The 26,042-nt window shown below is 44.2% G+C and overlaps 1 protein-coding gene across 2 annotated transcripts in view; it reads right to left on the bottom strand.

Moving 5' to 3' along the window:
* Positions 1 to 26,042, bottom strand: part of DAPK1 (death associated protein kinase 1) — a 205,461-nt gene that overhangs the window by 35,046 nt on the left and 144,373 nt on the right. For both annotated transcript variants that reach the window (XM_040245074.1, XM_040245069.1), the window contains exons 3-17: positions 25,125 to 25,263; positions 23,289 to 23,418; positions 23,065 to 23,113; positions 22,952 to 22,978; positions 22,320 to 22,472; positions 21,911 to 21,956; positions 20,357 to 20,446; positions 18,922 to 19,014; positions 16,542 to 16,661; positions 15,981 to 16,079; positions 15,044 to 15,142; positions 13,510 to 13,608; positions 12,421 to 12,618; positions 10,626 to 10,823; positions 5,655 to 5,753 (exon numbers count right to left, since the gene is read on the bottom strand). In XM_040245074.1, the coding sequence (XP_040101008.1) occupies positions 5,655 to 5,753; positions 10,626 to 10,823; positions 12,421 to 12,618; positions 13,510 to 13,608; positions 15,044 to 15,142; positions 15,981 to 16,079; positions 16,542 to 16,661; positions 18,922 to 19,014; positions 20,357 to 20,446; positions 21,911 to 21,956; positions 22,320 to 22,472; positions 22,952 to 22,978; positions 23,065 to 23,113; positions 23,289 to 23,418; positions 25,125 to 25,263 (1,639 nt within the window). The remainder of the gene's footprint in view (positions 1 to 5,654; positions 5,754 to 10,625; positions 10,824 to 12,420; positions 12,619 to 13,509; positions 13,609 to 15,043; positions 15,143 to 15,980; positions 16,080 to 16,541; positions 16,662 to 18,921; positions 19,015 to 20,356; positions 20,447 to 21,910; positions 21,957 to 22,319; positions 22,473 to 22,951; positions 22,979 to 23,064; positions 23,114 to 23,288; positions 23,419 to 25,124; positions 25,264 to 26,042) is intronic.

The following is a 26,042-nucleotide window of genomic DNA, read 5'->3' as shown; positions in this document are numbered from 1 at the left end:
AGCCTTGGCACTGCTGACATTCTGGCCAGGACGATTCCCTGCCACGGGAGGCGGTCCCGTACACTGTGAGATGTCAAGCAGTACCCTGGCCTCCACCCCTAGACACCAGCAGATTTCCCCTGCACCAGCTGTGCCAACCCAGTGTCTCTGTGCTGTGCTTAGTCGCTCAGTCACGTCTCACTCTTTGCGACCCCATGGACTGTAGCCCACCAGGCTCCTCTGTCCATGGAGATTCTCCAGGCAAAAATAATGGAGTGGGTTGCCATGCTCTCCTCCAGTGGATCTTCCCAACCAGGGATTGAACCCAGGTCTCTCACATTGCAGGTGGATTCTTTACCATCTGAGTTACAAGGGAAGCCCTTTACCATCTGAGCCACAAGGGAAGTCCAGTGTCTCTGGACATTGCCAAATGTTTCCTGAGCAGTGAACTGCCCAAGCTGAGAAGTATGGTGGTAGGCTGTGCTGGGAGCTCTGGTGGGTGCTCCCGGGAGGCGTGCTCCACACTCATGTGGCCCGCTCCCTGCTCTCAAGTCCTGCAGTGCCCCCAGCGGGCAGACAAAAGCTTCTAGTTTGCTTTGGGGTGAATGAGGTAAGTTGTCGGACCCCGCATCCAAACAAGGGGGTCATACCAAGCCGTCTAGGTCCTTACTGACATGATAAGGAGAGGCCTTACTTCTCAAACCTCACGGCACCCTGGAATCCCTGGGTCTTTAAGAACTTCTGCTGCCAGGTTCCCACCCGCATATTCAGCTTCTACCTTTCTGGGGTGCGACCTGGACATCAGGGTTCTAAGCCCTCCTAGGTGATTCTATTGTGCAGCCAATAGAATGGCTTCCAACTAAGGCAATGGTTCCAATAGGTTTTGGAATCATTGCCTTAGTTGGAAGAAATCTGAGCCTCAACTTAAAATCTGTCTTCTGGTGTGACTGACCATAGATTTCTCTCAAAGGCCTTAGACCTGCACAGCCACAGACACAGGATGTTTGTTCACTGGCAAAGTTATTCTCCACTGCCAAGTCTCGCAAATGACAGGAAAACTGCCCCCTATACTTCCTTATGTTTGCCTGGTACTTTACAGTTTGCAAAAAGTATTGCTCTAAAGGACACTGTTCAGCTTCCAAAAGAATTCTGCCAGTGTTTGGAAAGAGGCTGAACTCTAGAGTGAGAAGGACCCGGGTTTAATTTAGATTCCGTCCCTCCCAGACTGTGTGGTCAGTCACTTGGCCTCCTAGAACCTGGGTTTCTTCATCTGTGAGATGAGAAATGACACTCTACTGTATAGGTTCTTGAGCAGATTAGAGAAAACAAATAAATCAAGCATCATGAGCAGAAAAAGCAAGCAGCAGTAATTAATGAAAAAAGAGCTGAGAGTGTCCCCAACGTCCCCCTCCCCAGCTTTCTGTCCAAGAAGGAAAGGTGTAGGAGCTAGATCTCCTCATCCCAGTCCCATGCTAAGCAAGGTGCCAGCTCTGAAGCTGGCCCACAAGTGAGTCCAGCACTCTCTGCCTTCCTTGTCATACACAGTGGTCTAGGAGGCTGGCCTCACTGAGAGGGTGACATTTGAGTCAAAACCTGAAGGAGGTGAGAGAGCAAGCCATTTGGATACCCAAGGAAGTTTTGCAAAAGGAAAACAAAAACAAATAACAACAACAACAAAACAGTAACTGCAAAGGCCCTGAGGCAGCAGAAATAGCAAGGCTTGGTCCCAGTGCTCAGGAGTCAAACAGAGCTGCAGATACCGGATGCGGGTCTGAGTTCCCAGGTACAGGTGCAGCCACGGGGCTTCTGAGAGGAGCAGAGGGCAGGGAGTAGGAGGGTAGCTGGCCAGGTGGGGTAGAGCAGCAGCAAAAAGACCTAGAGCTGGAGGAGGGCAGCAGAGGTGGGAGGGGAAGGAGGGCAAGTAGGATTTTCTTATCTAAGGCAGGGGTGGGTGTCAAGGAAGTACCGTGTCCTGAAGAGGTAACTAGATGTGACTGCTGGCTCATAGGTGAGAAAGACATCAAAGAAAGGCAAGGAAGGAAATGCTTAGAGAACTACAAAGTCAGAGTGGGGTTTACACTCGGGGTGGGGGGTTGGGGTGCACTCCGGCTGGGATAGGCCACTGGGAGCTTCTGGGGTGGCCTCTGAAGTTCTATTTTTTGACTCAATAGGGCTACAAAGGCCTTTGTCAAATTCACCAAGTTCTTTTGTTCCTGTCCTTTCTTAAAAAGAAAATCTGTTTTATTTTACAACAAAGAAGTTTTGAGGGCTTCCCAGGTGGCTCGGTGGTAAAGAATCTGCTCACCAAGCAGGAGACATGCGTTCGATCCCTGTGTCAGGAAGATCCCCCGGAGGAGGAAATGGCAACCCTCTCCAGGATTCTTGCTGGGAAATCCCAAGGACAAAGGAGCCTGGTGGGCTCTACAGTCCATGGGGTCGAAAAGAGTCAGACATGACTTAGTGACTAAATAACAACATCAAAAAAGAGAGGTGACTCCCTCTGCTGAGTCACAGGGATTCGGCAACAGACTGTGGCGGGTAGAGGAGAAGTGGGAAGCAAGGAAAAAGAGAACCAGATAGTCAGAAGATTCCCGGCCATCCGGGCTGAGGACAGGCTGAGGACAGGCTAGGAGAGGAAAGGGAGTAGCTAGGGGGTGCTGTAGGGTCGAGGGCTGTGGTGCTGCCCGGGAAGAACGGTGCTGTCAGGCAGAGGAGAAAAGCCCGCTGGCAAAACGGGCTGGAGGGTGTTGTCTGTAACGTGGTAGCCAAATTCCATGGACAGAGGAGCCTGGTGGGCTGCTGTCCATGAGGTCACAAACAGTCAGATACGACTGAGCGACTTAACACTTTCATTTTCACTTTCCATTCCCCATGCAGCTCCTGGGGAGGGCTGGAAATGTGGAGCTAAGACGTGCTGTGGATGGAGACTTAAATCAGAGAACTTAAATCAGACAGATTTTGAAGACTTAAATCAGAGAACCGGTCGTATCTCAGTAATTTAAAAATAATGATTACAAGTCAAAATGATAATATTTGGCATATTATATATAAATATATTCCTTTATATGTTACTTTTAGTATTTGACTGATACTGACTTCCTGTCTTTTTCCCATCAGATGTGGCTATTAGGAAGTTTAGAATGACACAGGCAGCCACTGTCCTTCTACGGAGCCGGCCTAGGCCTGCATCAGGGCCCCTCCATGATGACGCCCTTCCTACGTGGAGCCAGCGTGGTTTCTACTGTGTCTGCTGGGGAGGCCATGCACATCCAGCCCCGTCATCCCCCTGTGCTCCAGCCCACAGCCCTTCTTCTGGGCTCAGACTGTCCTCCTCTTTCTCTGAGGAGTGCTCCTGACCTCTGGAAACCCCTGGGGACCCTGGCTCCCAACTGGCTCAGGTCCCACTCTGTAGCTGCATATTCACCGTGACCCTTGGTTCTGACTCTCCCACTAGACTGGAAGTTTCTCAAGGGAGGGCCAGCTCGCCTATCGCGGCCCCACTGTGTTCCTTGTGTCTGTCCGGTGTGTGGTGTGTGCTCAGTATCTGCTGAATGAATAAACAATGGAGCCCCCAGGAAGCAGACTCGCAGGACCAAGAAAAGCATCTGCAGTGAGTTGGGGTGGGCAGGGAGGGGAGGTACACCTGAGAGCCTCCAGGGGGCAAGCCCAAGGCTGGGGGGCAGCTGCTGTGGGGAAGGCATGGGGAGACAACTGTGGCCTCACAGAGGTCAGGGCTTTCCTGGAAGCTAAGCTGGCAAAGAGTCCATTTGCAAGGCAGGAGACCTGGGTTCAGTTCCTTCCTGGGTCAGGAAGATTCCCTGGAGAAGGGAACAGCAACCCACTCCAATATTCTTGCCTGGAGAATTCCATGGACAGAGCAGTGTAGCAGGCTACAGTCCATGGGGTTGCAAAGAGTCAGACACTTTAACTTCTGAGCAACTTTAACTTCACTTTCACAGAGGTCATGGAGAAGCCTGAGGACCCAGCAGAGGCCCAAGACCCTGACTCACACTGCCAGGCTGGCAGGAGCAGCTGCTGGCATCTTCACAGCCATTGTCAACAGTTTACTTTTTATGAGGCAATATCTGTAAAGAAAAAATATTTCTTCTCGTAAAAATGTATATAAGTGCTCTATTGTGGAGTAACTAGACTGAGTGCCTAGACATAGTTGGGGAAAGTTTGATAATGGCACATCAGGTTCATAGGTGGCTGTGGGTGGGCTTGTGATGGGCGAGCAGGTGCCCTGAGAAAGTCCAGTCCCGTGTAAAGCATTGGTCATCACTGGGCCTGCAGAGGAGCCCAGCTCAGGGCTCAACACTGCAGAAAACAGACCCCCTGCTTGTGGGGAGAGAATGACATTCTCGTCACATTTGTGCCACCAGGGAGGCAATGCCCTAGGCCAGGGGTTAGCAACCATTTTCTGTAAAGGGACTAAGAGCAGATATTTGGGGCTCTGAGGGCCTTAGGGTCTCTGCTGCAACTGCTCAAGTCTCCCCTTGAAGAGTGAAAATGGCTGCAGACAATATGTAAACAACAGGCATGGTAATGTCCCAATAAAACTTTATTAACAGAAGCGGGCAGCAGGCTGAGTTTGGTCTGTGGTCCACAGTTTGCCATCCCCTGTATGACTCTCCAGCTTCAGATCCCTGATTTTTCCCAAGGTTAGCTGCCATATTTTAAAACTCCAGTGGGTCTCCTCTAAAGAAACAGTTTGTATTAGCAAAGCTCTTGTGAGTTTAGGAATCTCCCACATGAGCCAGTGGAGACTCGACCCACTGCTAGGCCAGAAACAGCTCAAAAGATAATGTTTCACTGCAGCTGTAAAACAGCAACCTTATCTCATCCGCAGATACAACAATGGGTCTGGTTCCTCTCTGGTATCCTCGAAATGAGGATCAAAGGGTTTCTTCTGCAGGGAGGTACCAGGTCTGGAATGGGGAGTGTCAGGAGTGAAACTAAAGAGGGGAAATTAAAGAAATCTCATTTTAAAATATGCTGTGGCTTCCCAGGTGATGCTAGTGGTAAAAAACAAACAAACAAACAAAAAACCCATCTGCCAATGCAGGAGACATAAGAGATGTGGGTTAGGTCCCTGGGGTTGGGCAGATCCCCTGGAGAAGGGCACAGCAACCCACTCCAGTATTGTGGAGAATCCCGTGGACAGAGGAGCCTGGCGGGCTACAGTCCATAGGGTCACAAAAGAGTCGGACACTACTGCACACATGCAGGCCTAAGAGCAAAGCCAGACCTTTCAAAGGTGAGAGGACAGCTCTTGTCACCTGTTCCCCCCACACCGAGGGGCCTTCCTCCTCCCTCTCTGAAAGCCCACGGCCCCTCCAGTCCCCCACAGTGGAGGGGGCACGCTTAGAAAAGATAAACACACAAGCTAATACAAAACATGAAGGCCTGTTGTATAACACAGGAAACGAAAAGGCCAGAGGGAAACAGCAGGTGTTCCCGGCAGTGTGGGTCTGGGGAAAGAAGAGGATGAGGCATTAACAAGATCTTACCCTGGGTTTGTGTGGGCAGATGTTTACATAACTGCCTGCGGAGGAGCTGGAGCTTAATAGCAGCCTGTCTGCTTTGCAGTGCAGTTGCCAAGCAATACCTTCCCTCTCGTGCCCTCGAGGCCTGAGACACTGGCAGTCATTTTCTTCTGCCAGAGGGCTACTCACCGAGGTCAGCGCCTCCACATTGGCGCCCGTCAGACACAGGTAGCGGACCACGTCCAGAATCCCGTTGTTGGCGGCAAGGTGCAGAGGCGTCCGTCCATACTGCAGGAGACAAAAAGACCCGGGAGAGACCTCACTCTTGCTGCCGAGGATGACGTGTGTGGAGGGACCAGGAAGAGATAGGAGGCGAGGTCTCCTTTCTCCAGAAACTTGCCATCTCCTTGGGGAGGCAAGCCAAACAAAATGTTTTCAAGTATTTCTCAGCTAACAGAGTGACTTTAAAATAAAACTTCAAAGGCTGAAAGAGTGGGAGGCTTATCATAAAATAACTAAATTAAGTCTCCTGCTGTGCTGGAAGAAAGGAGGCATGAGTCAGGGCTGAAGGCCTCAAAGTTCCAGAAAGATTTGCACTGTGGCTCAGATTTAGATACAGCAAGGGAAGAAGGCATGGAAGGACAGAAAGTGAAGACGCTCTAATGAGGTGAGATGCCACGGCCATACCCAGCATTTTTGATTGCCTACGGCTCCCAAACCGTGTGCCAAGGTATCTGGGGGGCACTGCAGTGTATTCAAGGGGGTGCTGAGGAATACTTTAAATTTTTGATGGAACCAGCAGGTTCTGACACCAGGGAAACTACTAGCTTCAGGCAGTTCAGTGTCTCAAATTAGCCGGGACTGCCTTCCTTTCAGTGACATTGCGTATGCACTGCACAGGGTTGGCGGCGGCTGTGATACAAAGCAGGTATCTTGTGAAGATCCACATAGAACAGGATATAGGGGTGGTAGTGTCCACTCTGAGTCCAAGGTTTAAAGAGGCAGTTGTGTACTAATGGAAGGTGTGTGCTTGTTGGACACCTTTAAAGAGTCCAAGGTTTAAATAGGGATTCTCTAGGCAAGAACACTGGAGTGAGTTGCCATTTCCTTCTCCAGTGCATGAAAGTGAAAAGTGAAAGTGAAGTCGCTCAGTCGTGTCTTCGTGTCTGACTCTTAGCGACCCTATGGACTGCAGCCTACCAGGCTCCTCCGTCCATGGGATTTTCCAGGCAAGAGTACTGGAGTGGGGTGCCATTGCCTTCTCCGCTCTCTTTCTAGATGCTCATAAATGGTAAGCCAGTCTCAGCTGGAAATATTAATGTAATACTTTTCTGTGACTATTTCTGAAGGTTCCCAACAAGCACACGCCTTCCATTAGTACACAACTGTGGTCAATTGAGAATTAAATAAAAATAGCTTTCTTTCAATTTATGTGAATCATTTGTTCCATCAGCTCCTGAAATATTAGGTTGTTTGGGTTGAATAACTTAATAAACAGAACTTAAGCAGCCTGGAGTGCTGCAGTCTATGGGATCGCAAAGAGTCAAACACAACTGAGAGACTGAACAACAACAAAGGTATTTAAACAATTTTTTTTTCTTTTTTGGTTGTGCCACACACACAGCTTGTGGCATCTCAGCCCTTGACCAGGATTGAACCTGGGCCATGGCAGTGAAAGCTCAGAATTCTAACCATTAGGTTACCAAGGAACTCCTGGAACTTAAGGTTTTTCATTTGCTCTGGGGAAACCAGAAAAAAATAAATTACTTTACACAATGGAAATTATGAACTGAGCAAGTTTGGCTATCTCTGTTTATGTGCAAATAAATGTAGGTTTTTGTTAAGAAGTTAACACATGCTCATTTAGAATATCCAAACAACATAGAAGGATACACAGTAGAAAAATGAAGTCTTTTCCTTCCATTCCCCCAAGTTCCCCAACTCAGAGCTAGCCCCACACAAACCTTCCAGGCTTTTCTCTATGAATTCATAAGTGGAGAGAAATAATTTGAAAAGTGAAGACATAATCATATTCCACCTTCCATTCTGTCAACTTGCTTTATTCATCTGACAACAGACTGAATACTTTTCCACGTCTATAAGGAAATCTATTACATTCTTTCAGATACCTGAATAATATTCAATATTTAGATATATCATAACTTATTTAGTTAGCCTGCTGAGGATGGACACTTAGGGTGGTTCCATTTCTTGCTACTATAAGTAATGCAGCAGTGTGTGTGCATATTTATGTTTTGTTTACTGTTAACTCCTAGAGTCATTTAGAAAACAGATATGAAGCTTTCAAATACCCCAGAGCTAAAGTGAAAAGTAAGGAGTTGGTTTGGAAGATTTGGAGGAAGTGTTTGGATTTCTGTGTAAGGAAGATAGTCCCGGGTAACAAGATGCATAGTTTTATAGAAGGGAAAAAGGTCAAGGAAGAGACATATGATGAATAAAAGACTAGGAGAGTTTACAGTTTGATGGCTTCCAATGTTTGACTGAACAAAACTCAAACTCCTTAACATTATATTCAAGGCCTTTCACCATCTGGACTCAATTCCCCTTCCTGGCTGCCTCCTTCTTCTTGAAATACGCTTTTCCCCTCTTCTCCATCTGTCCAAATCCCAATCATTTAAAATAATCACCTCTGAACAGCTTTTCCCAGTTTCTTTAGTGTCCGGATGCCCATGCTTCTAGAGCGCCAGTGTCTCTATCACAGCAGTGGTTACAACACGAGATGCTCTTAGAGTGAAATGTCCCTGGGTCTGTCTGCAAGCAGCCTGAGGACAAGAATCATTCCCTGCTGCCCACCTCCCAGCACCCTCACATCGCACCTGGCACAGTGTTGTCAGAAAAAGGCATTCGTTCATCAATACCTGGCAGGCACGGAATTCTTGGGCAGGATCCTGGGTGTGTGCGCACATCTGTGTGTGTGTGTGTGTGCCTGGGTGTGTGCGCACATCTGTATGTGTGTGTGTGTGTGTGCCTGGGTGTGTGTGCACATCTGTATGTATGTATGTGTGTGTGCCTGGGTGTGTGCACACATCTGTATGTGTGTGTGTGTGTGGGGGGGGGGTACACCTGTGCATGTGTCAACATCCTTTTTCTCCCTTTGCTGATCAGAAGAGGCAATCCAGAAGAGAACAAAGGGTTAAGGATGTGCTCTCTGTATCATCCAGTTCCTCTCTTCTTCCACGTTCCCCGACGCAGCCGAGTTAAATAGCCAGTCTCCCGATTTTCACATGAGAAGAATGCAGATAGAGAAATGCCTGTTTCACTGCAATGAGTGTCAGAAATCGTGACAAGCTCCTGTCACATGCTGTTGACAGGGGTAGGATCTGAATGGCCGCGTGTGTCTCTGGGGGAATGGAATCCAGGTGAGGAAACGGCAGGGCATGGGAGGGGAGTGACAGTCTGCCTGGGCGGCGTGGCTGTCACTGCTCCGTGGCCACGCTATCGGTTACCAGGGTCAGTCCATGTAAAGGCAGATATGCTTTCGGGGGAAGCAAGGCCTTTCTCTTACTTTTCTGCACATTTTCTAAGTTCCTCTATAGACCGCATCATCTTTCCTAAAATAAGCAACAAAAAAATGGAAGAGAAAAACAAGCTGACACCAGCTCTTCTGAAGGTGCAAGACCCACAAAAGCACCACGTACAATGGCCAAGTCACAGCCATTCAAATGAGTGCCACGAGGTCCCTAAAGCTGCTTTTTATTCATTTAAAGACTCCTGGAAGGAAAGCCAACCTCTTGATGCTGCTTAATATTATATTACATTTAGTTTCTTCCTTAAGCCACTTATATAACTGACTTGGCAAGATTAGAAAAGGATAAACTAAGAAAGCAACCAGCAGCTGATGGCTAGGACTTAGGATATTGCCTTTTCATATTTCCAGAAGATTACCTATTTCAATTTCTATTAGAATTAATCACATAATATGCAAGAAGAATTTTTTTTTGGTAGAAGCATAATTTTCTAGGTATTTCAGTTATTCTTTTACCTTAAACAAACCATATTAAATTCTGCTGGTATCATGTCTGCCACTTATAAACAAATATTTCCTGAAATTACAAAATTAATTCTACTTAGACTTTGTTTTTAACATAATGGTAACAGAATAGTGCTTGCCTTTCATACAGTTACAGAGCTGAAAACATATGACTGTCCAACTGTTCTACCATGCTTGGTAATGAAAATCTAGATGGCATTCAGGGAAAAGAGAAGGTGTTAGCTAATTTCTAGAATTTCCAGAAGTCAACATATGGGGTTTTTTATTTCTTTATCATTCACCAAATGATAGTATCCCCTTAGTCTTACCCAATGTATTTAGCACAAGAAAGATAAAACCATAAAACTCCCAAATTGGGGGAACTGGAGAAATCTGGTTCTAGGAATTTCAATCATATAACATAGGTGTTTTTCTGAAGACTCAGTGCCCTGATTTGTACCATGTTCTTTGATTCTTCTCCAGGAAGAGAAAATACACACATACTCTCTCCCCTGCCCTCCCTCCTTCTCTCTCTTTCTGCTGCTGCTGCTGCTAAGTCGCTTCAGTTGTGTCCAACTCTGTGCGACCCCATAGACAGCAGCCCACCAGGCTCCTCCATCCCTGGGATTCTCTAGGCAAGAACACTGGAGTGAGTTGCCATTTCCTTCTCCAGTGCATGAAAGTGAAAAGTGAAAGTGAAGTCACTCAGTCGTGTCCAACTCTTAGTGACCCTATGGACTGCAGCCCACCAGGCTCCTCCGTCCATGGGATTTTCCAGGCAAGAGTACTGGAGTGGGGTGCTATCGCCTTCTCCGCTCTCTTTCTAGATGCTCATAAATGGTAAGCCAGTCTCAGCCAGAAATATTAATGTAATACTTTTCTGTGACTATTATTAAATTAATAGTCTATAGGAAATTAAATAATTTCCTATATAATATTTATTTAATAATTAAATAATTATTGAACAATTTATTAAATTAATAAACTATAGGAAATTATTAAAAAGTCATATGCAAAATACACTTAAAGTGGAGAGCCCTGTGAAAAAGAACAGGTCCATAAAAGCAATACTGACTTGGAACAGTGAAGAGAGAAACTTGCCCAAACCCAGAAGCAGGTAGACACAGAGACATGGATAGACTGTGCAGAGATCTTCCCTCCAGCTTTACCTTGTTGGAGAGATCCAAGTTGCAGTTGGCTTCACAGAGGGCCACCACAATCGGCACGTTGCCATCTTTGCAGGCCACATGGAGGGGGGTGTTGCCATGCCTGTCTTGGAAATCGACGGAACAGCCCTGGCTGATGAGAGTCTGGATGACCTCCATCTGACATCGTCTCACAGCAAGATGTAGAGCAATGTGTCCATCCTGTAACAAACACCAGGGCCGTGAGTGCTTTTGACCGGGCATGTGGGACTGGCTGCTTGCCTTTCTAGCCTCATTGGGTCAGGTTTAACCGGCAACGGGACCGTTACTGCAAAGCCTGAAGGAGGATTAAAAAACACAAACTTTACTCCTGGCAGGGTTGAGGTGAGGCCCCACATGTTTCACTGAATAATCACGGTCTGAGCTGACCATCAGTTTAATTAATCTAGGCTTGGCCAGTACATTCAGGTAGGAAGACACCACACTCCTTCTTGTGTCTGAATTCATAGGACTTAAGTCATTGTTGGTTCTCCAGTGGCCTGTTTTATCAAGTATTTGGAAAACAGTTGCTCAGTAATCTTTATTAACTTCGTAAGTAGAGAGTTTATTGTTTTATTTTTCACTCTGAGAAACTGAGAAAGCTGAGGTGATGTGCTATCACATAGATGAGAAGGAAACTGTTGTTGCTTACTCACTAAGTTGTGTCTGACTCTTTTGTGACCCCATGGACTGCAGCCCACCAGGCTCCTCTGTCCATGGGATTTCCCAGACAAGAATACTGGAGCAGGTTGCCATTCCCTTCTCCAGGGGATCTTCCCAGACCAGGGATTGAACCCACATCACTTGCATTGGAAGGAAGGTTCTTTACCATTGAGCCACCAGGGAAGCCCTAAGAAGCAAATATAACATATTTAACCTCTGCACCCACGCAGCATCAGCCTGGGAGTTCATTTTCCCTGTTGTAGAGCCTTTGATGAAGATAAGTGCTGAGTTTTAGGAGCTTGGTAGAGGGAGCTTAAAAGCATTTCTCTAACTCATCTATTCTAGGGTTGTTCAACCTCAGCCCTGTTAACATTTGGGGCCTGTCCTAGGAATTGCAGGCTGTTCAACAGAGCTGCTGGTCTTTATCTTCTAGATGCCCTATCCTGGCTGTGACAACCCCAAAATACGTCTCTAGCCACTACCTAATGTCACCTGGGGGCGAGGTCACTGCCTACTTGAGAACCGCTGCTCTGTACCAAGAGAATACTCCACAGAGGGCAGTGACTAAATGAACCACAGTGTGCCAAAACCACCATGGATGGTAGCATCAGTTTCACTGCAGGATAGGTTCACAATAAGAAAAGATTATGCTGAATTTGCTTAATTAAAGAAGGGAAACCTTGTCTAGAATTGTTATCAAACAAGTAAGAATAGTTTATTGTCTTTCTACAAAATAGCAGGTGATGGAAGTAAATAAACCACCTATTTCTTTGTCTGTCTACAAATCAATAGTGTGTTTCCAATTTCAGTCCTAAATGAGGATTTATCTTGGGTTCCATGATCATCACTGTACCTGCTCCAAAGCTAAAAAAGCTAAAAAATAAAATAGAGACTTGAATTATTTGATCATCTCATAAATTTTGCTGCATCCCACAAATGAACGTTAATTATGAAACAGAATCGGGAATCACAGAATCTTTAGATTGGAGAAGAGAAAGGATAATTATAACTTGTTGCATTTAAGTTATTTTAGGTAAACGAATTGAGAAGTCTTGTGGTCCTGTAGCCCCTACTAGATGACTTTTCAGCAAGTGGGATACTTTCACCCACAAAGCACCTTGTCGGATGCATTAAGGTCGGCTCCGTGCTCAGCCAGACACTCCACGATGTCTTGATAGCCCCTGGCGGAGGCTGTCAGGAGGGGGGTCTCGCCTTCTCTGTTCTTAATGTTCACACTGCAGCCAGCTTCACAAAGGGCTTTGGCCACAGAGTAATAGCCGTGCCAGGCAGCACAGTGCAGGGGGGTTTCTTCTTCCTGGCCAAGGAGAGAAGCACAGAGAAGAGGAGAATGCAATAAGATGAGAGAAAGTACAGGCATGGTGAGAGTCCTAACCAAATTTGGCAGCAAACTCAAGGCAGTGGAGAGAAAGGGCTTGTAGCTATTGGAGCAAAACATTAACGAAATAATGGGCTGGGTCTGACGCCTTTCCTTAACTCAACTTCAGCTTTCTCCAGCAATTTACTGATAATTGACTTTGCAGAGCCCACTGGCACCACGCATGGGCTCAGCTCTTCTGAACAATGGAGCCCCTGCGTGTGTGGATGTATAGCATCTTTCCTGTGAAAGTGCAATAGTTTACTTCATTTGTGATTACTAACAGAGGGAGGGCATTTCTTTGAGCAAGAACTCCTCTAACAAACCTGTCTCAAGATTCCTGTCGCAAACACAGCATAAAGATGAGTCACATAAATGGATTATTGCTCTGGCAGAGAAAGGGCCAAGATAACCATGCTTCAACAAAAAGGATCGGTCATCAGGTCTACATATTCATGACCAACATCATCAGACACATAGATATCTGTCTGCAAGAGGCTGTTACACTGTAGTAGTTATGAACAGACTCTGGAACCAGTTTGTGTGGGTTTGAGCACCAGCTCCACCACTACTGAGCTGTGCTATCTTAGGCAATTTCCCAAACCTCTCTCTGCCTCAGTTTCCTCATCTGTAAAATGAGAATTGAAGGGTTGTTCAGAGGATTCATGAATGAATGAATGGCAGTGCTTTTGTTTGAGTCCTTGCCCTCTGTAATTTAAGCAGAAAACCTAACTTGGATGCACCTCCAAAATACTCAAGCCTATCATTTGGCTGTCTGCACATCCATGCAAAGAGTAGGAAGAAGTGAGGACATCAGCTACCGTGACCCACCTTGTCCTGGAAGTTGGGATTTGAGCCGAAGCTGCACAGTAACTGAACCACATCAGCATGGCCGTAGCGAGCTGCCACATGAAGGGCTGTCTCTCCAGACTGTAAAAGACACAGCCAAAGATTCAGAGCCCCCTGAGTATCGTCTCCAGGGATCTCACACAGGACTGGAGGCCCACTCCCACATATGCCTGGCTCCACGTCCTCCCCTGAGGCGGTGCCTGTCCCTTGATGCCCCACTGGTGACTGGGCCGTGGAGCCTGCGGTGGGGTGTCCACCATGTCGCTAGTGTTATACTCACACACCTGGCCTCCTTGTGTGTAAAGCACCCACCATACCCACCCCACCAAGTGAGAGTCCATTCCCTTTTCTGTGACGGATGTTCCTAATCTTCATATACTAATGCTTCTAGTTATGTGATTTTTTTTAAAAAAACACAAAATTCCTTGTTTAATATTAAGTTACTTAAACACAAGGTTTTACTTACTAGCAAGTTTCTGATTTCACTATGTTTAGAATATAATTTCTTACATCCTCAGAGATTTTTATAAATATTACCATTAGCCCCTACAATAACATATTCTGTGAATTAGTAATAGATGTAAGTTCTTAAGATATTTTTACTTATATCTGCCATAAAACTGTCAGAATAAACTGATCTAAAACAGAATGAGATATTTGTTGCCACCTGACATAAAACTGCTATAATAGAAGTATGTCTTTAAATGACAACCCATTCCAGTATACTTGCCTGGAAAATTCCATAGACAGAGGAGCCTGATGGGCTATAATCAATGGGGTTGCAAAGAGTTGAACACGACTGAGCAACTGAACATGGAATGTGAATGTCATCCCTTATCCCTTAGATATGGTACAGGGCACAATCTATACAACTGTATGTGACAGCCCTGACTGAATATAACGAATCAGTCTACTAGTATTAGAAGCAGAGAAGGGTTACATACATAGTGGAATACATACAGATGTGAGAGTAGGAACCCTAGGTGCAAGTCCCAGCCCTGCCATTAATTCACAGGAGTATTGTGTGGACTGGATGAAACATGGTGTGTGAAAGTAGGGTATCTCCCTAAATTAATAATTTTTATAACATTTTAATCCCCAAAGCCTTAACTTTACTTGCACTGTCTCATTACCCCTTCTAGTACCAGTGGTTAAAGTCAGCAGAGTCAGTCATGTCAAAGAGGAAGAGGATAGTAAAGAGACATGCACATGGCGAGGTGAAAAGACCAGGACTCGGGCCACTTTCTGGTTGTCCTTCTAGCAGAACTTTTGAGTTTTCATGTTATGGGGAAGACAGTTCACTGCTCACATAATATGACAACCACTTGGCATATTTCAGCTAAAATCAGGTTTTAATGTTAGACCAAGTCACCAGCAAAAAGAAACTTCTAAATTAAATTTTCTGTAGGGAGATTTTGGTCCCGAATCCTTATTTTTTTGGGTCATGATGCAGATGGCATGCCGACACTCAAATGCAATCTTTTATCACTTTCCATAAGAAGAGAAGTGGCCTTACCTTGTCTTTAACATCCAGAGGGCATTTGTTCTCATTGAGAAATTTCAAGGTATCTACGTGGCCATGCCGAGAGGCCCAGTAGATGGCATTGGATCCGCCCTGTACAAAAACCAAGGCAGAGTCACGCTCTCAGATGGATCTGAACACACACATCACTCAGTTGCTATATTTCTTTTCCTATGTGATGGCAAATGCCAAAGAAGCAACACCCAAGAGGAATAAAACCCCACTTCAGTTTTTGGTTTGACAAAGGGACCAAGGTTATGTAAGACATGAACATTCCAGAAAGCTGGGTGAAAGGGATAAGTGAGCTTTCTATATTATCTCTCCAGATTTTTTCTTTTAATCTAGAATTATCTCAAAATAAAAAGTTTTTTTTTTTTTCCCCTAAAACCTTCATTTCAACTTCCAGTTAGAATTCCCTATATTGTCAAGGGCCAGTTCTAGGCTATTAACAGCGCTGTTGAAAGTCTATGGAAGCTGATGACAGATCTAGCGTAACGACAATTACCTGGTCATCACTTGTGTCTACACTCCCAGTGAGGTATACACCTCACAGCATATCCTCCTTATTCTGTTACCCTAATAAACATGTGGGAGAATACATTTCTGATGAGATTAATTGGATAATGAAAACTTCTACAAATATAACATCAATTAACACTGCTGAGTCAATGTGATCAGTAAGGAGTCAATCTGGGCAGGACGCAAAGAAGGGCAGACGCTGAGTAACAGAGCCATGAGGAAGATGAATGGTTGCCTTTTCCCTTATAACCTGTTAGACAGGACCAGACTACTTAATCAGTTCATCTTCCTTTACAGGAAACTGAGAAATGAAGTACGGAATATGTAGTATTTTTCTCTGTTACCTCTATGATTAGAGACATTTGGAAATACTTAAAAAATTATTCCTTTTGCAATAAAACAGAATTATGACCTTATCCTGGATGTCAATTCTTGAGCCTCTCTTAATGAGCAACTGTAGTATTTGAATATTCCCACAGCCAGCAGCAATAAGTAATGGAGGAGTCCCATGCTGGAAAAGGCAAGAAAAAAAAATATAATTTTTCAGGTTTGATAGGAAAGGAAAAGCCTAAACTACCACCGCTGCCCCAGACACCTTCCTGTGTCTCCACAGACACACACTTGCCCTGCCTGACAGGAGTAGAAATGGGAGAAAATGGTAGCCTGCCCTCTTTTGGATTCATAACCAAAAGTGACATTTTCATTTGCAAGATGAGTACATATAAAATTTCATGGTTAGAGGGGCATGCTAGCTGCATATAGAAAGGCCTTGTGTGAAGAAAGGCCCTCAATGCACAAAGACCTTATTTCTAATTCAATTCACTTTTTCAGCAGAAGTGATTTCCCCCACAGTATGGGGTTTACACAGGAAAGAAGAATGGAGAAGCAGATGGGTTCTCTCCACCTTGGACTTGGAGGAGCACAGTCACTATGACCCCTGACCCCTACTCCCCCTGGCAGGATAGCATCAGACCTTGTTGGGCTGGTTAACGTCGTAGTTGGACAAGGAGCCCAGGAGGTGCTGCAGGCCTGGGACATTGTCATCGTTGATGGCATGGATGATAGCTTTCATCACAAAGGAGTCTTCCTCATCCTTGAGAGAGACACGGAAGAGGGAAAAAGGTTCACACAGCTGGCTATGCTGCCCCTTTTACCAACATCAGAGAAATTAAGGCTCATTTGTTAAGAGGAGCCTTCAGGGGGCAAGTAAGCCATTTAATCCCCAAATCTGCCTGGTCATGAAGGGAAGCAGGAGTCACCTTTTGCTCCTCCCACATTGGGAACTAATACCACCTACTATTTACCTGTGAGTTTATGTCACCTGCATTGTAACCCAGACAGCAAACAGCTCTGAAGATTCAGATTTAGGACAATGATTGATGACAAACTACTCTTTGTGTTTATCTTAGGGATCTTTCAAAGCATATAGTTCCAGAAACGACTGTAGAAAATTTCAGGTGTAACTCAGACTCTAAAACTACTGAACCAAGGAAATGATGTCTTTGAATAAGAAAGACTTACTTTGCCATTTTTGCATTACAGATTGTCATTTTTTGATTATCAGAAATTCCTGTATTCTATAACATATTAAAATTCTCTGAAAGTTGGTAACAATTGTTGTTTTTTTTTTTAAAAAAAGGTCCCAAAAGGGGAGAAATGTAAAAATAAAGGCCAGATAAAACAAAGTAAAATGGATGCATTTCTATTTATAAAGAGAAAATAACGATGCCATTGAACAATAAATTTACTAAATTTTTGCTACTTTGTCAAAATACTTTCTTAAATATATATAATAAGATACTTGTAAAATATGATAATTAAAACCAAAAAATAAGCTAGAAAAATTCCACCACAAAAGTTTTAGACTTATAGAGGTACAGCTACTATAATTTCAGATCTGGAAAAGCATAGCTACAGGGGCTGAACCTCTGCCTGTGGGGGTGGTATGGAGAAAGCATTTCTCTGAACTTTGCTTTCTCTTTATAAATCTGAATTCAAACAAGCTTCAGAAGGGCTGTAATACTATTTGTAGAGAATATATGTTTAAGATTACCATTGGTTTTCCTTTTCAAGTTGAAGACTAAGAGACATTTGCCTGAAAGTGAGAGTGACGAGAAAGGGGAGAATGGAGGAACAGGCAGGTTGCTGTTACACCTCTTGATCAAGAGGACACTGAGATGAGATGAGAGAGAACCTGAGGGCTGCGGAGGGGGGTCCTTCCACCTGGAGCTCCTTCACAAGCCCAGGCCCTCTCCTACTCTAAACTTTTCACTGCAATGTATTTTCTCCCAACTGACTGTTCTGCGATTTTAATTTATAAGATTTAATCATTCTCATCACCTGACTTAGATTAATAGTCTATATCTTGTTTTGGTTCCATTGTCACCCTCAATTTCCCAGTCCAGACTTCTTCCTCTTCTTCTCCTCTCTTCTCCTAACTTGCATCTCTTCAACTTCTTCTTCTTTTTTTCTTTTTCGTATTTCCTAACTCTTTTCATTCTATAAGGCTAGACCTGGAACTTGAGTAAAACTGTTAGCTTCAGGGGATTAAAAAATGAGCTGGTGTCTGCTGATGTGTGACCTTGCCCTTGGAGTCCCCAGATTCCACTCAGGAAATCCTGACTACTCAGTTACATGAGCCTGCAGGTTCCCACAGAACCACCCTTCCTGTCTTTTCTGGAGTCTCCCTTTTCCTCGAGGGTTCACAAAGTCCCGTTGTCTGACTGTCGGGTAAAGTCTTGTTGAATTTTGATGTGTCCACTATATCTCAACAGTTAATCTATGATTAGGTTTCAGTTTGGATTAGGGAAAAAAATTGTGCAGTTGTTCTCAAGGACCTTTGGAAGTCAATACAATGTCAACAAAGAGAGTGGGTTTAGCTCTCTGATCTACCATGAACTGTATCATCAGGCCCTACTGCATTTGTCCTGACTTTCTGCTGTATGTGTGTGTTTGGAAGCAGGGCTGTCTGTCCCTTTTGTACTATTACAGTTCAAGATTCTCCAAGATCAGTGGAAACAGAGGGCTTTCGTTTTAGTTCGTGAAAATTAGATGCTCTTTCCCTTTTACTGGCCAGGCTCTCTTTTATCAAACTGTGCTACAGGGGCAGAGGAGGGTGGGAAGGTGGAGGCTGGAGGTGGTGGATATAGCCAATCAAAACAAAGAGGAAAAACGACCAAAAAGTATAGAGTACATCAAATCAGCCATCCCAACTCCCTCTTCGAGAGGAGGAAGAACAGGCCTGACATTTCCAAGATTTCAGGTTTTCTGGGTTGCTGAACAAGTCAAATAACTTAAACATTGTAAATACACAGTGCTAAGAATGAATCTACCCAGGGAAAAGGATTGCTTACCAGAGTATCATCGCTTCTGGCAACACTCATGTTACTTCTGGACAAGAATGACCTGGATAATCTTTGGCACAGTGATATCAAGCGAACAGATTGCTTTATTAAAAAAAAGAGAGAGAGAGAGAGAGAGTGAATAAAAGGCAGGGAGAAAGGAGGAGAGAGAGCTTATGTAACAATACTCAAATTAGTGCAGATGACAAAGTCTTTTGAGATAGAATTCACTGCTGACAGCACATACTCTTCAGGGGTGGGAAATCCCAGAAGCAGGTTAGATTATATTTGCTTAAAGAAACTTCTAAAGGTCTTATAAATCAAGACAACAAAAGAGAGATTCTCCTTCTACATTTCATTATCAAACCATAGAAGTGGACACATCTGTTCTCTCTCCATATTTCACTCTCTACTCTTTGAGGAATGTGATCTTACCCTAACAAAGCCTGTGGACATACATCCCTTGGAGAAGAACGGTAGGCAAGGGCCCTGTGCCCGTGATGCCCAGGCAAGCTGGTAATGGCAGACAGTGTGACTCTCAAAACTCATACAGTTGTTGCAAATGAGAAGGTGGGGGACTTTTTTGTCAATAGGACAAACACCTCTGCATTTACTCTCAAAGGCAGAAGCGACATGGAAAGACTGTGTGTGTGTATGTGTGAGAAAGAGAATGAGAGAAAGAAAGCTATGGTGATTCACACTACACTTTAAGCCTTATTTTCAGGGCTTCTTTGAGAAATACGAGTCAGGTCTTGAGTAATCTGTTGCTGTGGTCCTCATCTCTATCAAGGCATCCCAACCTGATGGGCATGACAGAGACGTAGACCTCTGAGCCAGTGATGAGGAAACATGGCAAGTACCTGCTTCCTCTGGGCTTGACATGACCCTGTGCACAGGAAGCCATCCTGTCCCCCTCTGATCCCTGAATTTGTATTTGTTCAAGTTGGATGGAATGTTCTTTAGAGCTACATCCTACTCAGCCGCTGCAGAAACCATCCACACTGAGAAGAGGTCATAGCGAATGCTCCTGGCCCACCCTACCCTCATCTCAACCACTCACAGACCAAAGCTGGATTTAGAGAACCATTTACACAAACTCTGTGATAATCATAATGCCATGCTGCTTACCACAAGGAACAAATCTATTTAAAATGTGGTTTGTTGCATTTAGAAAAAACTGCACTATAATTTTACTGTACTGATTTAAAAATGTGCCTCGGGAATGGCTTTGATTTAAAAAATAAATATAAGATTACATGTAAAAAGATGAGCTAAATAGTACTGAAATAATATTTTTGCTTGTTTTTGAAAATAGAGTAATGTACAGATGTGAACTTGAAAAATGGATGCACTTTTGCATTGCTGATATCAGAAGACATGCACCCTCAGCAGAGAGAACCACGTAGGAAATTGAATTAGTTAATTCCTTCAAATCAAACAATCTTACTTTCCATTTTTTCCGGGCTGCAAACTTCTTGAATTTCTCCATGTTTACTGCCGATGCTTTTCTACTAAGTGCTTGTTGGGTATCTTTAGGCTAAAATGAAAATCCAAGACAATTTAGAGCTCTCAAATGACAGAAACATGTTACATGATGACTTCTGGATACCGCTCACTATTTGGGATCCTTACCTATTCACCTTGCTAAAGCAACAAAACCAGCTGGGATAATACAGCAGATCTAGGAACACAGTCTCTGAAGGCTAACTCTTGTGGCTAAAGATTTGAGAAAAATCCATAAAGACTGGGTCTTGGGGGAAAGTTGAAAAGTTGAGCTTGAACCAAGCTGAATTACAACTCTCCATAAAAGAGTCTGGGAATGGGATGATTCATGGTGAGGCCATGTTATGAGACAAGTAAACTTAACATCGTCAAGTAATTTAGAGCTGTTTGAGACCTCAGAGGTTAGCAAATTCACTCTGTCCCACAGCATTAAAATCCCTCCTCCACTGCATCTTTTTCAGAAGGCCATGCAGCTCTACCTCCGAGAGGAGATATTATTGCCTTCCAGGGAAGCCAAGGTAACTGCTGGGAGCTGGCACAGGTGGAGTTTGCCAGCTGCCCCAAACCTACTTCTGCAATGCAAATTACTGCATTGCAATCTATTTACTGGTTCCATGATTTTAGTCTGCAACTGCCATGCTCCGCCACCCTTAGTCCTTTCTGCTCTATCTGAAGCAGCTTTGATTCTTTAACCCAAATGCCAACAGGCGCCAGGCAGGTAGGTATATGTATGATGGGGGTGACCCCGGCCTGGCACAAAGGCAGCAGGATAGAGTTTCTGGCAACCTTGTGGAATGAGGTCTCAGTGTTGGCAGAACTTCAGATTTTTCAAGAGAAGCTGGGAATCTAGATTTGATATCATATTTAAGTGCTGGAGTTTAATTCAAAAACTTAACAAAAATAGTGTTTGGGCTAATATCCCATAATCAAATGCAAAGTGGTTGAGTGGCTCTGCCCTTCAGCTTCTCATCACCATCCTGCCCTGTGGTAGTTCACTCCTCTCTACCTCTGTTATGAGAAACTCTCAGCTGCCTTAAAATACGGCACCTACAGCAAACACAATACTCCAGACGTGGCCGTGGTTAGAACCCACAGTGCCACCTGATATCCTGTGCTGTGCTTGGTCACTCAGTCGTGTCCGACCCCATGGACTCTTTGTGACCCCATGGACTGTGGTCTACCAGGCTCCTCTGTCCATGGGGATTCTCCAGGCAAGAATACTGGAGTGGGTTGCCATGCCCTCCTCCAGGAGATCTTCCCAACCTAGGGATCAAACCCAGGTCTCCCACATCGCTCTTTACCATTTGAGCCACCAGGGAAACCCAAGAATACTGGAGTGGGGAGCTTATCCCTTCTCCAGGGGAAACTTTCCAACCCAGGAATCGAACCAGGGTCTCCTGCATTGCAGGTGGATTCTTGAGCTACCCAGAGAGCCCAGGGCAAATGAATTCCCCAGGACGCCCTATGATCCCCAAACCAACTGCAATACGCAACTCACCTTGATCCAGGGATGCTGCAAACTATCTTGAATTGTCATTCTCTTCCTTTGTGGTGGGGAGGGGAAAGAAAAAAGAATGCAGTGACCATAAAAGCAAAGACTACGGTTGTTTCCATGCCGGCTGGACCTACCAAGCAGATGCTCTGGGAAACACGGTTCGGGGCCTGCTTCACGGAAGCAAGCCAAAAACAATGTCAGTCTTTGTGTGCTTATTTCACTGTGCCCACCAGGACTGAAAGGCACAAAGGGGCCTGCCTGCATTTTCAGAAGCATTCCACGTGATATGCTTCTCTTTGCCAGGTGGAAACAACCAGCAAGGAATAAACATGGCTGCATGCACAGGACAGGTGCTAACCCTCGTCTAGCTGAGGCCACGGCTAGGCAAGTTTCAGGAACAAGGGACACTCACTTTGGATCCTTGACGAGGAGTCTTCTTATGAAATCTTTGGCTAGGGCACTCGTATTACTGAAGTACTCTTCCTCAAATTCATAGTTGACAGCAGATACGTTTGCTAATGTTTCTTGCTTAGTGTCTCCGAGAAACGGGGAGGCCCCACTGAGGCTGTTAATAAAGTGGAGCACAGAACATGAGTAAGTCTCCCTAGTGTTATCATGCTGCTCCTCCAATATCTGATTAGGAGAATGAGGAATAACAGTCTAACCTGGTGCTTGAGCAGTCACTTCAAAATTCAATTACATTTTACAGGGCGTTTAATTGTCATGTACAAAAGCTTCAGCTTATGCAAAGGACACATTTAAAAAGTTAATTTAGAATAGCATTTAGTAGTGTATAAAAGAAAAACCTTTCCTATTTTCTCAGCAGTGATGGGCCGTCAAGCTTTCTTTCAGTGATTATGTTGCAATTTCTGATGACTCATTTCAAATTAAGAGAAAATGTGTAATTAGTATAAACTAAATGTGTTCTGGAGGTGTAAAATGACTATGTGTACATAAAATGCATGCATAACCTGAAGTGATCAACACGACACAGAGTTTCAAAGAAAAAGGGGAAGAGCACAAATAGTGAATTTGGGTACTTACAGAATATAGGTTATTACCCCAATACTCCTAGACATGAAACAAGAAGAAAAACAATATCAGACGAATAGTAAAATAAACCAGAAAAATGACAACATTAATGACATGTTCCTTACCACATATCTGCCTCAAGACCAAGAGGTTCATAGTTGACTATCTCAGGAGCTATGGGGAAACGAATGCACATTTAGTTTTGGAAGGAAGTGAACCAACAGAGTCTAATCTTCATGTATAAACCAGAATCATGTACCAGGGAAATGTTGCTGCAGCAGGGGGAATTCTGCCAGCATCATGTTTATGAAAAATGAATGGAATGGCCACAGGAATGAAGAAAACTTACCAACAAATTCTGGTGTCCCAAATATATTTTTGAATTCATTTCCAAAGTCAATTTTATGGGCCAACCCAAAGTCAATGATCTTGATCCGAGGCTTGGGAACATTTCTATCCAAAAGCATTATGTTTTCAGGCTTTAAAAAGAGAAAAATAGTACAGCAATGTTCATAGCAGTGTTATTCACAATAACCAAAAAGTGGAAATAACATGATGTCCACAAAACAAGGTCTATCCATACAATCAATATTATTTAGCCTGAGAAAGAAAGTAAACTTCTGACATGTGCGTCAATATGAATGAACACTAAAGACATTGAAATGTGAATCACAAAAGGAGAAATGTTGTATAATTCCACTTATATGAAGTATCTAGAATAGGCAAAATCAAAGAGACAGAAAGTAGAATGATGGATGCCAGCAGCTGGGGGTAGGAGGGCTGAGGACTTAGTGTTTAACGGATATACAGTTTCAGTTTGCAAGAACAGTAAATTCCAGAAATAGATGGTAGTGATGGCTACACAACTATGTGAATAGACTTAATGCCACTTAACTGCATACTTTAAAATGGTTAAATGGCAAATATTATATTGTGTTTATCTTTCCACAATCAAAAAAAATACTATCATATGTTATGCTGAGGACAAGATGCCAGTGTAGTTTTTTCTCTCTCCTGAAGAAACAACAAAAAGTAGGGATAAAAGAGGTTGCAAGAGAACACCAGGAAAAATAAATGCCTTGGTTTAGGTTCTCCCAGCAACAGATCCGGAAAGGGATTTGGCTTAAGTGGGAGGGGACCCTATGGAATACTGGGCAGCCGAATGGGAAGACAAGAGACAGAAGGAAGGAAGCTGTCTTATCAAGGTGGGGGTGACGAGTACAGTCTCTTTGGAGGACTTGGGGAGAAATGGTAGCACTCAGAATTTTCTAACTGAAGCACAAGGAAGCTGGGGTATTTATCCACTATCTCCCCAGGTCCACTGCTAAGAGCTGCTTCGGTGGGTATTTATGCTTTGGCATTTCTAGCTCCCAGCAGCAGTGTTTAGGGTGTGTGCCAGTGAGTACTGGGGGACCCAGATGTGGCCTTGACAGCTCTGCTACAGTAAGTATGGAGAAAATCTTCCCTTCCCTTACATCTTATCCTAGCTCCAATGACAGGAGTCATCCACTTGGCAATCAACCACGCACTGCTTGGTGATAATCTTCTCACTGTTTTGGACTGTACCCTGAGTCTTACATTGTCACTTCCGTTGCTCATATGGATGTCTTCCCTTCCCAAAGAGACCATAACCTCTGTGATGGGTGGGAGTATGACCTGCCCCCCTACCCCCTTTTTTTAATTGCTAATAATGCCTTGCCCCTAGTCAACAAAGACCCTGAGTAGACAGTCTCAGAGTCTGGCTTAATTGATTGCGAGACAGAGTCAGCCCAGAAGCCTTTGTATCAAGAAAGAGTAGAGATTAAAATACCTTTCATCTTATATGATAATAGCCAGAGGCGGGGAGAAATGGAGCAGCCAGTGGCTACTCCAGGCTGAAAATACCCCATAACCAACAGCAGCCCCCTTGCTTAAAGACTTGGCTGGCAAGAGCCCTCAATTCTTCCCCAAGAAAATTCTAGAATGTGATGATTAATCCTAAGCCTCTATTCCACACAATAGTTAGGAACTGCTGTAGTAAGCATGCATTATATACTTGCTGATTTATACTGATAACTGTTATGTGTTAAACCCCTCTAGGAAAAAAAATACATGTATCTCTTTTGGATGCCTCCATTTTCCCCAGCAAACAAACAAGTGCTGTGATATGCATATGCTTTCATCTGGTTTACACCAAGCAACGTACCTTAAGATCAAAGTGGGCAATCTGAAGGGAGTGCAGATAGTAAACACCATTAAGAATTTGTTTGAGAAATTCAGTTGCTTCCTCTTCAGTCAAAGATTCCTTTTCAGCTAAGAAGTCAAACAGCTCACCACCTGCAACGCTGAAAACCAGGAAGCAGAGGTTACTGATGACAGCTTCTGTCTCCTATTGATTTGTTTTCTCAAAGACGATTTGCACGCTCAGACTTCTGGCAAGAAAATAGCATTGAGGACATGCTGAAACTGCTAAGCAAGGAATCAGAATTCTCTGTGCTTCTCATTGTTGGATGACAACTCTGCATTCAGGTATGCTTGCACTTGAAAGCAGCTGGGTGTTGCTCTCCTAATATGCTAGGTTCACAAATGGGGGAGGAGCAGAAATGTGACGGGAAAAAAAAAATCAATGCATCTTTCAGACATCTTAATTCAACATATTCATACATGAAGTCTTAACTCACTGATTGAAAAAAAAACAAACCCTACAATCCAACTTCGTGTAGAATTTATAGGATATATCTTCCTAGCCCAGTCAGAGACTACCTGGAAACTTCAAAATCTGTGTTAGGTAAGAAAAAAAAAAAACTCACATCACAACCTATGGCCTGACAAGCAGTGTTTGTTTGTATACTCTGTATTTGTATCTATGAAAATACTTTCACATTTATAAAAACCACAAACATACACAAAATTGAAATGCCTGTGGTTGCTGGGGATTTATCGAATCTGTCTCCTTGGCCAGACTGTAAGTCCCTGGAGGGCAGTGGTCAGCCCCCGGCTGTGGGCCCACTGTGTGTGTTCTCCCCACTCCTCCCACAGGGCCAGGCACACAGCAAGAACACAAAACTTTTTAATTAAGTAGATGAACAAAGAAACTCCCCTAAAAAATCCACAGTAGTGATTA

The sequence above is a fragment of the Oryx dammah genome, unplaced genomic scaffold (genome assembly GCF_014754425.2).
Source record: "Oryx dammah isolate SB20612 unplaced genomic scaffold, SCBI_Odam_1.1 HiC_scaffold_1, whole genome shotgun sequence".
Taxonomy (NCBI): Eukaryota; Metazoa; Chordata; class Mammalia; order Artiodactyla; family Bovidae; genus Oryx; species Oryx dammah.
This window is presented reverse-complemented; position numbering and strand designations above follow the sequence as displayed.